The 16,959-nt window shown below is 33.4% G+C and overlaps 2 protein-coding genes across 2 annotated transcripts; one reads left to right on the forward strand and one right to left on the reverse strand.

The window, feature by feature from the left end:
- Window positions 1-6,174: 6,174 nt before the first annotated feature.
- LOC104093072 (uncharacterized) lies at window positions 6,175-7,309 on the forward strand. The gene has a single exon (XM_009598787.4). It carries the CDS (start codon window positions 6,311-6,313, stop codon window positions 7,169-7,171), a length of 861 nt encoding a protein of 286 aa, XP_009597082.1. The 5' UTR covers window positions 6,175-6,310; the 3' UTR covers window positions 7,172-7,309.
- A 2,242-nt stretch (window positions 7,310-9,551) lies between these two features.
- Window positions 9,552-13,629, reverse strand: LOC104093071 (low-temperature-induced cysteine proteinase). The gene is made up of 5 exons (XM_009598786.4): window positions 13,013-13,629; window positions 11,112-11,347; window positions 10,786-10,926; window positions 10,267-10,698; window positions 9,552-9,972 (listed from the first exon to the last, which is right to left on the reverse strand). Exons 1-5 carry the CDS (start codon window positions 13,437-13,439, stop codon window positions 9,889-9,891), a joined length of 1,320 nt encoding a protein of 439 aa, XP_009597081.1. The 5' UTR covers window positions 13,440-13,629; the 3' UTR covers window positions 9,552-9,888.
- Between the last annotated feature and the right edge of the window lie 3,330 nt (window positions 13,630-16,959).

Consider the following 16,959-nt stretch of genomic DNA (forward strand, 5'->3'; position numbering starts at 1 on the left):
AAATAACCATACGCGTCATAGTGTGAACACTTTAGTTCTAAATATTTTGGACATAAGAATTTTTTTACTTTTTAAAAAAAATTAATGTTTGGCCATAAAATTTTTAATTTTTAGTTAAAAATAAATTTTAAAAATTTTTAAAAATTTAAAAAGCTCCAAAAAATTATTTTTTAAAATTTTTACTCAGATCACTCACAAAAATTCAAAAATAACCCAAAATTGTATTCATGTCCAAACACAACTCTAATTTTCAAATAACATTTTCACTTAAAAAAAAATACTTTTTCTTAAAATTTTATATAATTCTTATGTCAGGATTGTGGTGAAATAGTCAAATTATTCCATCACTAATTAAAGATCTCTAGTTCTAACACATAAAATATAAACAAATTTTTGAAAGAAAGTGATGTTTTTTTAAATGAGCCTTATGTTGTATAAATTTAAATTACTCGACTGTTCACTTTTACTTTGTATTCTAAAAATACATTTTTATTTTTATTTGTTCATTATATTAAATTAAGAGAAAAATAATTTTTTTTTGGATAATTTTACCCTTATCATTAACTATTGATTTCCCAAATTATTTTTCAAGACTTTTTAAAAATATTATTTTTATTATAAGTAAAATTATAAAATATATATTTTATTTATTTATTTGTCAAAAGTGAATAATTAAAAACGAACGAAAATAAAAAATTAAAAAGAATAAAGAAAAATGAAGGATATTGCGAGGGAGGAAACACGTGGGCAACAAGAGAAAGAGACAGAAGATATTGGCTAAGTTCTATTTGAGAGAGTAGCGTCACTGATGAGGTTGTACTTGTGACGCAGAAAAATTTCTAAGTGTGAATTGTCTCGAACAATTACGACTTTGATGATTTCTAAGGTCAAAAGTATTAATTTAATGCCCACTAGTCTTCATTTAAACTTTGCAAAGTTGTCATTTGTACGATGTATTTCTAGATTATTCCATAATTTCAAGATAATATATGGTTAGTTGAGTTCATGTTTTCATTATCTTATACCGGCCAGGCTCAAACCGACCATCTTAAGAATTCTACAGATTATTATAAGGACAAGTGTAAATGTTGGAGAGAAAAAAAAAGATAAGTGCTATACTTAACGGCCAAGCAATAACCGTGGAACCTAGCGGCAGAGCTAGAATTTTTATTATGGATAGTCAAAATAAAAAAATAAACTCATCAAGAAGTCAAATGATGTCATTATATACTTTATATACATATTTTAAAAAGTAATTATGGAGCTAAACAATATAATTTTCCAACAAAGGGGTGTTGATCGATACGTAGCTTCGCCACCAGTGAAACCACAGCTTTCCTTTTCCATAGGTGATGTTAGGATTTGAAGGTGACATAGACACATAAGCAAATGATCAACCAGTGCTCCTCGACAGACTTTGAATTTTAAAAGTGTCAAGCAAAATGTATGGCCGTTTTTAATATACATTTATATATTCAAAATGTCGAAGTTAACGTGGACCCCTTCTCTCCAAGTAATAGGTCTGTCTCTGTTCTTTCTAGGTTTTGAAGAACACTATTATTGTTCTTTTCTAGGCCCAAATACTAAGCAACAACATAAATGGACGGGTAATTGGGCTAGTCTGGCCCATCCCTTAATGGTCTGACATGGTCCATTGTAGCTAAAAGAACCTTTTAGTTTTAGGTGGCATTCTACTTGGATAAACACTTAGGTTTTGGTTTCATTTTGAGTTGGTCTGATTATTAAGAAAGATTTATGTACCAAGTTTAGAAGATTCTTAGGCCTCATTTATTTATTTTTTAAGATTAAGATGTTTGAATCTAAATACACATCTTGATATTAAGATGTGCATTAAGATTAAGACGTCTGAATCTGAATACACATGAATATAAAGATGTGTATCAAGATCTGAATACTAAAAGATTAAGATTGTTTGATTTTTAACATCTGAATGTATAAATTTATATTTATTTAAAAATTAATAAATATAAAATTCAAATAAAATACTAATTAATATGATATTCTATTAATAAAATATATATTTTTTAATATGATATTTAGTGGCGGTGATAGATAACAGTGGTGATTGTGAATGCCAACTAGAAGCGGTAGTTGGTGGTGGTTTTGGTTGACGGTGGTGGTTCTGGATTGTAGCTAGTGGTGATTGATAGTGATAGCGATTAGGGTTGAGGATAGTGGTGGTGGTGGTAATAATAAATAATGGTGGATGATGGTGGTGGTGGTGGTAGTTTATAATTGTGGGCAGTGCCGGCTATGGTTGTTAATGGTGATGGGGGTACTTAGTTATGGTAGTTAAGGTGGATGAGTTTGTGGTTGTAGTTGAGAGTGATGGTGGTGATGGGGGGGGATAGTGAGGATGGTGGGTGGTGGTTGTCGATAATGGTGGCGACTATGATTGAGTATAGGGGTGATGGTGGTGGTTGAGTATGGTGGTAGTAGATGGCATGGTGATAGTTGATAATGGTAGGAGGTGGCGATAATTAATAATGAATAGAGATGATAGCATCTTAATAAAATTTAGTATTTGTTATAAATCTTAATCATACAAACCTATTCAAACACATTAAGTGGTTGTGAAGTAAAAAAAAAATAAACATACTTAATGATTAAGATCTACATAATTATGATTTAGACTTTAAAAACAAGCACACTTAATGTCTAATATTTGAATAATTATGATTTAGACCTCCATTAAGGGCATCTCCAACCTTCACTCCAAATTTTTACACCAAAATGGTGTAAACTAACTCCAACCATTACTTTATTTTTTACTCCAAAAAAATTATTCCTTTTTATATTCTTCTCTCCCTTCCATATTATATTATAAATGATGCAACTGTTGGAATAACATAAATGTGAAAAAATTACGGGAAAAGTGAAGAGGGAAAAGAAATATAGGAAAAAGAGATAAAAGATAAAACCAAATCGTGGCCAATGAGACATGCCACATCACATGCTAATGTCCCTCAATTATATATATATATATATATATATATATATATATATATATATATATATATATATATATATATATATATAGATATAGATATAGATTATTATTTTTTATTTAAATTTAATTTTCTTATTTCTATTAAACAAATCCTATTTTTTCCTTTTTTATATATTCATCCCATACAATTCATATTTCTTTCTTATATAACCATTATAAAATTATTTTATACCATAAATTTTTAAATAATATAATGTGTACGCAAATATTATAAATTATACATATTAATGGATAATTCAAATAAAAGTGAAATCATTGAGATACAAGATAATTCAATACATATTACATGTAGTTTAAAATTTAGTTTAAATACTACTTAAATATTTAACTTCCACCTCCATTATGCTTCCATAAATGATCTATTAATGCATTATAAAGTGCAAAATGAGCCATCTTTGTCCTTAATTTTTTTGTGTTGACCTAAAAATTGTTTAAATCGGTGATTTTCATCTACTACCATTTCTACTATTGGAGTTGGACCTTCCCAAGTATCTTGAATTGGTACATTAAGGTCACGTTCATCCTCAATTATCATGTTGTCTAATATAATACATGTTGTTAATATATTATGTAGCACTTCTTTTCTCCAAAAATGTGATGGTCCTATAATAATTGCAAAACTCCGAATGCACGTTGAACATCTTTTCGATTTTAGAAACATCTTGTATTTTATATTTGAACCTTCATTTTTGTGATGGTTATATATTTTTTTTATACAATTATAACTTATAGTAAAATTAACTTACAATTTTACATAAAAATAATATATGCACGAAAATTAATTTATCAAAATTATACGCCAAAATTAAGATGTAAATTAACATTATTAATATTTTACATAAACATAATTAGGTAGATATAATATGATAAATTAAAAAGGTTAAATAATAAAAAATAATAATAAAATAATAGAGAATAGTGATGGAGTAGATGAATCATTATTCACCCTCCAAAATACAGGTAAATTTGGAGGTGGGTTGGAGCAAAAATTCCTCCTTTTTTTTACTCCAAAATGGGGCTTGGAGGTAAAAAGCCATCTCAAACCCTTCCCTCCATTTTCTACTCCAAAATGAAGTAAAATTACTTCAACAATTACTCCATTTTTTACTCAAAAAAAGAATATTCTATTTTATATTCTTCTCTCTCTTCAATATTATATTATTATCTTTTATTTAAATTTTATTTTCTTATTTCTATTAAATAAATTCTATCTTTTTTTCTTTTTTACATATTCATCACATATAATTTATATTCCTTTCTTATATAGCTATTTAATATAAAATTATTTTATACCATAAATTTTTAAATAATATAATTTGTAAGCAAATAGTATAGATTATATATATTAACAGATAATTCAAATAAAAGTGAAATCATTGAGAAACAAAATAATTAAATACATATTATATTATGATAAAATTCAGATTAAACACTACATAAATATTCAACTTTCACCTCTAGTATACTCCCATAAATGATCTATGAATGCATTACGAAGTGCAAAATAAGCATCTTTGTCCTTAATTCTTTTGTGTCGAGCTAAAAATTATTCAAATCGGTGATTTTCATCTACTACCATTTCTACCGTTGGAGGTGGACATTCTCAATCATCTTGAATTGGTGCATTAAAATCACGCTCATCATCGATTATCAAGTTGTGCAGTATAACACACATAGTTATTATATCATGTAGCATTTCTTTTCTCCAAAAACGTGCTGGTCCTGCAACAATTGCAAAACGAGCTTGCAAAACTCCGAATGCACGTTTAACATCTTTTTCACATGATTCTTGTTTCATCGCGAAATATTTCTGTTGTGGCGAACGTGTGTTACGAATAGTTTGCACAAGGGTTTACCATTTTATATTTGCACCATTCATTTTTTGAGATGATTATATATTTTTTGTACAATTATAACTTATAATAAAATTAACTTACAATTTTACATAAAAATAATAAATGCACGAAAATTAATTTATCGAAATTATACGCCAAAGTTAAGATGTAAAATTAATATTATAAAAGATATTACATAAACATAATTACGTATCTATAAAGAGATAAATTGAAAGAGTTAAATAATAATAAAGTAATAGAGAATATTATTGGAGAAGATGAATAGTATCACTTCAAATTTGGAGTGACACTATTCATCCCCATTTTGCTGCAAAAAATACAACATCATTGGAGTCAAATTTCTCCAAAAATCGACTATATTATGGCAAATGAAAGTAGCGTTAGAGATGACCTTTGGAGTGACACTATTCATCCTCCATTTTGAAGCAAAAAATGTAACAGCATTGGAGTCAAATTTTTCCAAAAACCGACTGCATTATTGGAGATGGCCTAAGTGCAAACAAATAAGGCCTTATTCAACCAAGTTACTTATTAGATAACTATAAGAAAATAAATATTTATGAAAAATTAATAGCTTAATAAAAACAATGGCTAGTCTAATGACCTTATATAATTGTAAGAATTGCGAACTAACTATGAACAATCGCGAAACGTGCTTATGTGCATTATTCCATTAGGGACATGTATTCGGATTTCTGGTTCACAAACCCTACAAACGCTTCGTAATTTTATTCGCCCAAGCATGTTCACTAGCTAATTGTGAATCTACTACTCCATTTTCCAACTTCTTTCTCCCCAAATGGGGTATTGATACCAATCTACCTACACAAGTTTTGCAAATTTAATGTCTATAATTTTCTGTTTCTCGTCACTACTACTTGCTTTGTTAATTGATTAATTCGAATTCAAGCAAATAAGTCCCATTTTGGGAGTAAAATACTCCATACTAAAAATAATTTTATTTTTAGGATTACAATTCTGATTAATGACAGGAGGGTAATACCTACTGTCTCGCTACTTACTTTTGATGATTTTATTACTAAGATGGATCTCCTTTTAGAGATGATCAATTTCTCTATTTTATTTTTTTTAAGGATGAGGAAATAAAAATCCAAAAATTGATGTTGCAGATGGTAGGAACCATTCACCATAAGACTCGTCGACTAGTAAGTAACACACTTGCCACATAAGCTTAAGATAACATATTTCCACGTGTAAATCTCCACACCACACTCAAATACTCATCCCCTATAGATATTTAGGTTTACAAACTTGTGGATTTGGATAGATAGAAATTTATGCTTCTACACTTACTACTTTTGCGCTAATTCAAAACCAATCTCAGATTTTTTTTATTTTTATTTTCCTCTGTTTTCTTCATCAATGTCTACTATCTGATTTCCAAGAACCCATTTTTATTCCCATGGCTTTGCCTCAAATCTTACCTTCTTCTTCTTCTTTCACTCACAAACCCCACTTAATAAACCCTAGTAATAATTTCTTTTTAACCCCTCAATCTAATCCCCAATGTCACTTTACCCCTCAATCACTCCTCCACCGCCGGCGCCGCCTTAATAACTACACTCTCCGTTGCTCCGCTTCATCATTCCCTGAGAAACACCACACCGGCAGCTCACCCAACTCCGACGACGTCGTTGAGCTCCCACTTTTCCCTCTCCCTCTCGTCCTCTTCCCCGGCGCAATCCTCCCTCTCCAAATCTTCGAGTTCCGTTACCGTATAATGATGCATACACTCCTCCAAACCGACCTCCGTTTCGGCGTTATTTACTCCGATAGCGCTACCGGCACCGCCGACGTCGGCTGCGTCGGCGAAGTCGTTAAACACGAACGCCTCGTCGACGACCGGTTTTTTCTAATCTGTAAAGGTCAAGAGCGGTTCCGGGTCAGTAAACTCGTCCGGTCCAAACCGTATTTAGTTGCTGAGGTGACGTGGCTGGAAGACCGTCCGTCAGCTAACGGAGAAGATGACGTGGAAGGTTTAGCTAACGAAGTGGAAAATTACATGAAAGACGTGATCCGTTTGTCTAACAGATTGAACGGGAAAGCTGAAAAGGAGGAAACAGATTTACGACGGAATTTATTTCCGACGCCGTTTTCGTTTTTCGTTGGGAGTACGTTTGAAGGAGCCCCACGGGAACAACAAGCGTTGCTTGAGTTAGAAGATACAACTGTGAGATTGAAAAGGGAAAAGGAGACTTTGAGGAATACTTTGAATTATTTAACTGCTGCTTCTGCTGTTAAGGATGTCTTCCCATCTTCGTGATGAAAAATGACTTGTTAGGTTGGTTTACTTATTATTAATGGAAATCGCGGTTTCTGTAATTTATATACACGGTGATGATGAATTGTGTTATGAATTTGTAAATTTTGATACCTAATACTAGTTTCGAAAGGTTTTATAGTGTTGGTCTTGGTTTATGTTTTGCTGCAGTTGTTTGGATGGATTAACTTCTGCTGAAATTGTGTGTTTTCCGTGCAACTCGAATTAGTTTGAATATGAATTGATCGAAAAGCAATGATCTTTTTAGGCTTGTAAGTGAGATAGATTTTATGATCCATCTTTGATTTCAAGCAGTTAATGTTAGCTTATTATATTATCCAAAGCCCAAAGCAATGATCTACATTCATGTCTTTAGCAATATTGAGAATGTAAGCTAAACCAGCAAGGGAAGAACACTCTCTTACACACGGGAGTTTAACATCTTCTCTTGCTAGTTACTCTGTTTATATACACAAATATATGCTGCAGTCTTGCATCATGTTCTCTCTTCAGGAGTATTTTACTATGCTTGCAACAGTCTAATTACGATGTCCATCACTGCGTAGTGTTGCTGTCAATCTATGACAGCAACTATGCTGCAAGAGTAGTTTTTTAGTTATAGGTACGTTGATCTACCTCCTTAGTTTGAATATGAATTGATCAATAAGCAATGATCTTTTTAGGCTTGTGAGTAGTTGTATACGATCTTTGATTTCAAGCAGTTAATGTGATCTTGCATCCAGCATCTTCGGCAGTAGGGATTAGGGAGATTGCCTTAGTTTGAATATGAATTGATCAAAAAGGAATTATCTTTTTAGGCTTGTGAGTATGTGTATACCATCTTTGATTTCGAGCAGTTAATGTGATCTCGCATTCAGCATCTGCAGATGCTAGCTAAACCAGCAAAGAAAGAGTAGTCTTTTGCAGATGGGGGCTTTAACATCTTCTCTTGCTAGTTACTGTGTTATTACACACAACTGGATGCTGCAATCTTGTATCATGCTCTCTTCTTCTTCAAAGAGTTATGATTAAAAATGTTCAGGAGTATTTTACTATCTCACAGCAGTCTAATTACAACGTCCACCAAGTGGAAAGAACTGTGAAGCATTTCGTCTAACTATGACAGCAACTATGCTGCAAGAGTAATATTTAGTAACATGCACTTTGATTGCCTTCTTAGTCCTTGGTCTATCAGTATTCTTGCTGTCTTTAGTACTGCAAAGGTATGTAAGGTTTAACTGTTTAAGTTGTACCGTTTTGCTGAAAATTTTGGATCTCAATAACAGATTGGCCAACCCTGAACCCACACTATGCATTCTCATAAGCCAGAGAGACATTGCATCACGACTGTTTTTCTTTACAGTGATCTTCAAATTTCAGCTTACTGATGAAAACATCTTTTCTTGCTAATGTTGAGACTAGAAGTTGCAAATGTTACCAACTAGCTCCCAGCTGCACTCTTGGGGACTTAATGTGAAGATGTATCTGCTTTAAAGGACAGTTCTGTATTTGAAGCTGGGGGACTGTTGGAGCAGGATGAAGTAATTAAAACCCCTGCAAAATTACCATTCTGAAAAGAGTAAAATAGTGGAATAAACCTAAAAATGTTCCTTCAAGGCTCCAGCTCTCGACCTTGTGGCAGCTGATGTTTTGTCCCTCATCTGATGAAGTAGCCATTTCCTTTCTATTGTCATTTTCCTCAAAACCGAAAACAAATTTATAGCGCTAAGAAGAGGTTAGTCTACCTGAAGGGTGAGATGCAAACCATTCATAATTTTTTGAAAATTTTCAATGAAAAATCATTAGGATGCTCAGAGAACTCAAACTTCCCCCCTCACCAACAAGGCGCGACAGTCATTCTCAAACGGGGAAATCTTAGCTGATTAAGAATAGCAGGTCAGTTATCATATTTGCTATAACACCTATTAATGTTCATTACAGAGATTTACTTTGAGTGACTTGATTGTATAAATATCTTAGAACTTAATGTTAAATAATGCATCAACAGTTTCTCTGTTTGCTTATATGTAACTATAAACAAACAAATGCTGCGATCTTAAGTCATGCTCTCTCTTCCTCAAAGAGATTAACGAATAGCAATGTTTATGAGTATTTTCCTATGCTCTCAGCAGTATATTTGCAGAATCCACCATTGCATGCGCCTCCAATTAGATTCATTGAAGGTTTTGTATATGAGGTGAGGTAAAAGATGGTATAATTTGCACTCATGATATTCACCCACCTTCAACATGCAAGCTCAATGGAAATGATAGATTGCTTCCAAAACATATTTCACCCAACCGAACACTAATGTAGTAATATATAATATATAGTTTCAAGAATCTACTACTACTACTATTATTATTTTATGAGATGAAAGGAATAGCTCAGCAGTTCAACTACTAATTTTTTAACAGAATAATATAGTAACATGGTGATAACAAGGTCATCATCTGAAATCTGAAATACTACTAAAATACAAGCTGATAACGTGATGCAAGAGTTACAGTGGGAATTATCATCTGACCACCAGCGACAATATCAGATTTTGCACTGACAATATTATATTTAGCAACAACAATATATATATATATATACTTACTAAGGGGTAGATGTGTACCCCACATAGTGTAATTACCGAGCTGAACATTTCCGTGCTCTAAACTCACAACATCATGAATATGGCTAAAAGATAATGATGCTGTGGCAAGCTCCTACACCTAAAAAGGGTAAATGAGACCTCCGAACTTCCCAGAAAATGCTTCCTTCTGAGGCTGTTGCACTATAGTTGCATTGCTCATTCGCTGCATTTAAAACAAATTAACTGTGAAAACTACAGTAGCAAAAGGTTAAAGAAAACGAACATGAACAGCACGTCAAGAGAAATTGGCTTTGCTTTAACGGTTATTTCATCTCTGTCAACAATGAAATGACAATGAGTGAACCTTTTCAGAATAAGTTGGCTTATCTCATTAATGAGAGACAGATAACAAGAGATGTCTCCTCTAATCTCTAAATTGATATTTCATGTTGTATGGATCCTAATAGGATGAGAAATGCATCAAATACAGAAAGGAATGGCAGAAGTGGAGATATACCTTGAGGCAGAGGTTCCGACTTGTGTCACAAATAGGATAATCATGTGGGCAACAGTGGCGTCCATCTTTGCAACACACTGCAGAATCCAACCCACAACATTTCCAAGAAACGCAAACTCCAAGAAGCCTCCACCCACAGCAGCAGGTTTCACCTTGACCACATGAGGTAAACATACTGCATTTGCTTGGACCAGGAGATGGAGGAGATGGTGGATTTGGGCTACTCTTAGTTGGATATGAAGCTAGCTTATTGATCCCACATATCCCTTCTTGATTCCCACTATTACGCTGCATGTGCATATAACCATTTATTCCCCAGCTTGTTCCCCATGAATTTTTTATAATCCAGTAATCAACTCCATTTTCAGAACCATAGCCCACAATCAGTACCGCATGATCAAGTACTGTAGAACACGGTCCAGTGAATATCCCCTGCAACACAAAGATAGCACCTTTATATTTCTCTCCGACAAACAATTTAACTGATTAGGAGATTGGTAATTTGGAGATGGAAGATACCTTTGAATATGATTGAAATGCTCTCTCACTGCCGCATATCCCAACACTCACGGGTTGATTTGCCACCGCCTTTAGAAGCTTGTCCTCATCATATTGGGGAACATCAGTATATCCATCAATGGTTACAACACGTCTTTGTAGCTGCAAAGTCGACAAGTTAAGCCAAGCAATCATATGTTAACGTTGTTCATTATGTTTTATCTGGAATAAACTTGTCCTAGGTTCTCTATATTAATTATGAAATCCAGAAGCAGGAGGGCATATATAGGACAAAAAAAGATTTAGTACAAGAATAGGAGCAAGAAGATGAGAGAACAATTATGTACCTTGTTTTTGTTGCATGTTCCTTCTCTTTCATTAAAGGGGTAATCCTCTTCAGTGTCAATACCACCATTCTTTTTGACAAATTCAAAAGCATAGTCCATCAATCCACCTCCACAGCCGTCATTGTAACTTTTGTCGCAATCAATTAACTCCTGCTCAGAGAGACTTACAAGAGATCCAGTGACAATCTTATTGATACCTTCGATTGCTCCAGTGGCTGAGAATGACCAGCAAGCACCTGGGAAAATGAAACAGAAGTAACTGGTTTTAGTTACAGAAGCTAGTTGCTGAGATTAAGTATATGGAATGACAATAGAATGACAGTGTTGTGGACAAGGGCAAATTTGATTCATATTATCTCAGAACAAATTCACAAAAAGGCTAGATCTTCACTTCCGTCCTATATTCAGGCTGACATTACCAGACATATCTACAGAAAATAATTACTTGAGAAACATAAAGGCAGTGATAAATTTTAAGAATAAACTATACTTAGTGAGAATTGTGTGCAGTCATAAAAGTAACAAGTCTAAGTCCCTGAAGCAAATTCTGCATTGGGAGGAAAGTATATTTCCGCGTATATGACAGCCAAATTAGTTGCTATAAAACATCACACTAGTATGTGACTCAATATTGACAGTAAAATTATAAAACATGTTCCTTCGATTGCACAAGCAAGTAGAGAATCATAGGATACAATTGTGTACACAGTTCCAAAAACAAGAAAGAAGAGCTAAAACAATGAATTGTGAGTCAATGATTCAATGGTCGAAAACAGGACCAAGAAATGGATCAGTGGATATTTATATTTATTTCTATTTTTAAAACTTAAAGGGCATGATGTGAAGACTGAAGCTGGTAATCCAGTTTTGATTGTGATGCACATGAATGGATGTGGAGAGTAATATTCTCTGGAAGACAGAAGACCACTAACCACCTCAGTTGCTCAGACCAAGATAGTGAGTAGATCTCCCCTAATCTATTCAACAAAGTTCATTGGAAAGAAACAAACAATGAAATGGCGGATCTCCGAGCAGTCTGGTGAAGTTTATGGTCCAGTGGTTAAAAAGAATGACAACTCAACCATATTTTACTCCTCCGATGTGCTCCGTTCATGATCTTTTTAATATTTCTCGCTAATCCGCTAATCAATAAAGAATGAGATACTGTATCAGTATGTCCTATTATTGTTGTCTTCCAGTCACTCTGAAGAAATGATTTTCACATACATAGAGACAAAAATTGAAAGTAAGAAACAACAACAACAAACCAGTGGAATCACATAAGTGGGGTCCGGGAGTATAATGTGCACGCAGACCTTAGAGGTTGTTTCTGATAGACCCTCGGCTCAAGAACAGTGAGAAAATTGAAAGTAAGAAACAAACAGTATATTCATTCCTAATCAACTCATGAAAGGACGAGCTCATGAGACTAAGTTTCAACAACAACAACCATATGCTTGTTTATTCCACTTCATCTTGATTCCAATACCTAATAATTTGTCTTTTGGGGCAACTCAAGGGTTCCTAAAGCTAAGAATTCTCTAAATCTCACACTTCTCCTTATACAAACATTCAAATCCTAACCAAACTGAAAGTGCTCCTGTCTAATACTGATGAACTAAAGTAAGTGCTGAGGCTAGGTTTCAATGAAGTAAATTAGTCCTGAACTTCAACCTGTCAAATAATACAAGGAAAAGCAAAAAAGGGTAGCTCCCAGACAAGAGAAAAAGGCAAAACTAACATCACAAGTTTCCATTGTCATTTGAGAAAAAAATCATCAAAATCCAAACTTTGTAAAAATTTCTAATGTTGGCTCTACTATGCACAAGTTATATATCCTCCACATAAATGAAATCACTATAAAGATACAACTAAAAGATAACGCAATAAACTGAGCATACCACAACTGCCTTGATTCTTGACTTTAGTAACAGCTCCTTTCTCTCTCCAATCCAAAGAAGAAGGAATATCAACAACACCAACATCATTAAAAACTCCAGCAGAAGACGACCCAGTTTTCAATCTAATAAAATCATTAGCAGAAGAGGACAAACCCAAAAAAGAGTTCTTGAATTCATGGTGAGTGAGATCAGAAAAGGCATTGAGATCAAGGGTATAAGTGGAATTCCCCTTACTATTATGCTCTATAATATAAGCATAATTTTCTTCAAACACCTCGAGTCTGTACACCCTTTCTTGTTCAGAAGAATATGTCTTTCCATTTTGCTGACACCAACTTTCAAAAAGATCAGAAATTGATGAACAAGTGCAAATTGGTCCTTGAAAAATTAGAAGTACAAGAACCAAAGATGGACATAACCAACTCATGTTAGTTAAAGGGTGCCTTAGAAATTGGAGAGGTGGGAGAAAAATGTAAAGGGGGTTGGTTGATTTTTGCAGTTAAGAATAAATATCGGAGCTAGTAACCAAAGATTAAGAGAAACATGGTTTTTTTCTATTGGTACAGAATGGCTCCAAGTTTCTCTTTTGTAAGCCTCCAGATTCTTACAGTCGAAACAAACAATAGGAGTTTTAAGTTTCTAGTCTTTGCTAGTGACAACGACCAATAGAACACGTTTAACAAACAAGGGAAATGATAGTGTCGGATAACTTTGACAGCTTAGAGATAATCGGATACGAATATTTCTTTTTTTTTTTTTTTACCATAATTTAATTTTCTCTAACATATGGCTCAAATTTTGCACTAGTATTTTGACTATTTTCTAAACCAAATGTACGCCCTTGTTTGCCAATAACATTGAATCACATGAAACACCTTTTAAGTTTGCTTTTCGTACTCATTTCGAATATTACAAAGCTCTCTCGTATTTTACCTTTTTATGTAATTGTCTTTTTATGATAGAAGTGTGGACAATATTTGGTTAAGGTTGAAATAAAAATGAAATTGAAAAATAGTATTGAAAGTTAAAAGTTAAGTTTAGACATATATACTTCATTTAGAAAAAAGTTGAAATTTGTCAGCGAAAACTTTTGTTTAACTTAAATATTCCTTAAATAATACTTTCTGTATTTTAAGTAGAGAAATGGGCCTAAACTATCTCTATTATTTGGTAAATAATTTATAAATATCCTCGGTCTATTTATCCGTTAAAAAATACACACGACGTTAATTATATTAACAAAACCGCCCCCACGTCTAACGGCTGAACCCGTGGCAATTAATAAACCCGTAGGCCTTCAATTTAATAACATGGCAATTTTTACTTGGGCCACGTGGCAATCTCGGGCTGAAACAAAAATGGATCTTATTTCGACCCACTTAATGATCCGACCCTAGGTTTTTCGAATCTTCTTCTTCTCCAAATCTGTAACAACTGCTCTTTCTTGAATAAATTATGTCTGAAATTCAGTGAGGATTTCTACTAGGGCTGTGCATAATTTGGTAAATACCGAATTACCATACCGAAATTGAATTTTTTGGTATTTGGTATGGTATTTGGTTTATATTTAAAAAAAATTTTGTATTAGGTATGATATTTGGTATTTTTTTTAAAAATATCGAAATACCGATACCATATCGAAATATATATTGGATTAATTTTAAATATCCTGCCATCCTTGCAGCCCGCAGTTACCAGAGAGCTTAAGGAGAATGTTTCTAGTTCCATGTTCTTTAGTTAAAGCCTGTGCACCACATATTTTTGTCTATATGGTTAATAGATGTTACCCAAATGATTTATGTAAACAACACTTGTGAAAAACTTATATTGGTCACATTTGAGAAGCTTATTGGTGTCTGGAGATGCAAGTTACAACTTTAAACCAGACATGCTTACATGTTGATGAAGTTTGTAAACATTATTCTAATCTTATGCTCTTGTTTATAGAAGTCTCATATATGATGTGTAGTGTTATTGCATTCATAAGATTGATTTTGTTGGCTAGTTATAATTTTAATTTTGCTGCTAGTTAAGGTGTTATTCTCCCCTAAATATAACATTCAGAAGCTGTCTTAGAACCGAATAAACCGAAGTTACCATACCGAATAAACCGAAACTGAAAGGCAAAAAGTCGAACCATACCGAATTTCATTAGGTACGGTATTGGTATAGCATTTTAGGATACCGAATACTAAAAATACCGAACCGAAACATCTAAATACCGTACCGTTACGACCGACGAACGCCCCTAATTCCCACATTGTTTTTGCTTCAGTTTTAGTCATCTCATGTTTAGCTCTGTTTTAGACCACGGTTAAAAGTTCATCCCATTCTTCTATATAACCACTTTATGCCCCCTCTGCTCCGACTCATTACACTTGCACAAAAATCACACCCGTGGTTTCCACTTCCACCCGTTCGGTTCTTCAAACTCTGCCGCTGCCGGTAATTTTTCCCTGCCACTGTCTTCCCTCGGATTCCGACAATCCAGCTATTTCACGGTTGCAGTTGCAACCTGTGCTTCCGTCAAAATTGAATCCACTACTTCAAGGTATTTGACTTTGCCTCTTAACCTAGTCCCTGCTTTATGCTGAATAAATGGGTTTGAATGGAGGAGTAAAATGGATCTTGAATCGAGAAGAAAAAGAAAGAAAAATATGGATTTAAGAAGAAATAGAATGGTTTGAATCTGGAACAGGAGTAAGATGGTTGGAAAATGATTTTGATCTGGCCAAAAAGAAAAAGAATGAATGAGACTCGTGGTTTTAACCGGGGGCGGGCCCACATTGGTGGTTCAAGACTTCAAGTGGTCCCGTTTCGTAAATATTTTTTACTGTCTGTGTGTGAAAATTATTTTTTGAATAAAAAAAAAAATTTTATATTCTTATATACTATTTGAAATTTTATTATCCTTCATACTCAAGTCTCAATTTAATTACATATTATATACAAATTTACCAATTATATACATTTTAGAAATTAAATGAGTATCCATTTATATTACGAATCAATTATTTCACATCCTTATTTTCTCTCCATCGCTCTCTCTCTCTCTCCGTCTCTCTCTCCTGCGCTTTCTCTCTCTCTCTCTCTACGTCTCTCTCTATCTCTCAATCCCTAATTCCAGTAATGTAGAGTAAAGGGAAAGAGAGCAGCAATTCTATGCTTATTGAAATTTCAGTAACGTAGAGCTAAAGGTGTTGTACAATTGGTGTTCAAATTCCAGTAATGTTGCACAATTGGTGTTCAAATTGAAATTGTCAATCAATAAATTTTGAAGGTGTTTGACTCTCCACAATTGACAACCATTAAAAAGTTTTGAAACTTTGAATTTGAATTTGGGTTTTCAGAAACCGTTATTTGTTTGGATTGGATATTGTTGCAAACAAATGGAAAATATTGTTTGGAGTTTATATCTCAATTTTGAGGGTGTTTTTGTGAAGATTAGACTTGATTTTGGCAGAATTTCAGATTGAAACTCGAAGAAGAAGAAGAAAAAGAAGAAGAAGAAGAAAACATGACATACATTATACTTACGAAATTGTAGTAAAGTTGTAGTATAATTGTAGAAAAAATATATTCTGTTGCTTATTGTGATGACCCAAAATATTATTTTTAAATTTAATAAATAATTATGTATTCTAAGACCTCGAAAAGCACCACTTATCATTTCTCGACTTGTGTGCTCAGTCCGTACAATTTTTCGGGAAGATTTTATGTGAAAAATGGATTAAAATATGAAATAGAGCTTTAAAACTCAACTGAGTTGACTTTGGTCAATATTTTGAGCAAACATACCCGGATCAGTATTTTGACAATTTCGGAAGGTCCGTATCATGATTTGGGACTTGGGCGTATGCCCGGAATCGAATTCCGAGGTCCCTAGCCCGAGATATGGAATTTTGATGAAAGTTTAAAAGCTTGAAAGCTTAATGATTTTTAAGAAA

The sequence above is a fragment of the Nicotiana tomentosiformis genome, chromosome 4, assembly GCF_000390325.3.
Source record: "Nicotiana tomentosiformis chromosome 4, ASM39032v3, whole genome shotgun sequence".
NCBI classification, from domain to species: domain Eukaryota; kingdom Viridiplantae; phylum Streptophyta; class Magnoliopsida; order Solanales; family Solanaceae; genus Nicotiana; species Nicotiana tomentosiformis.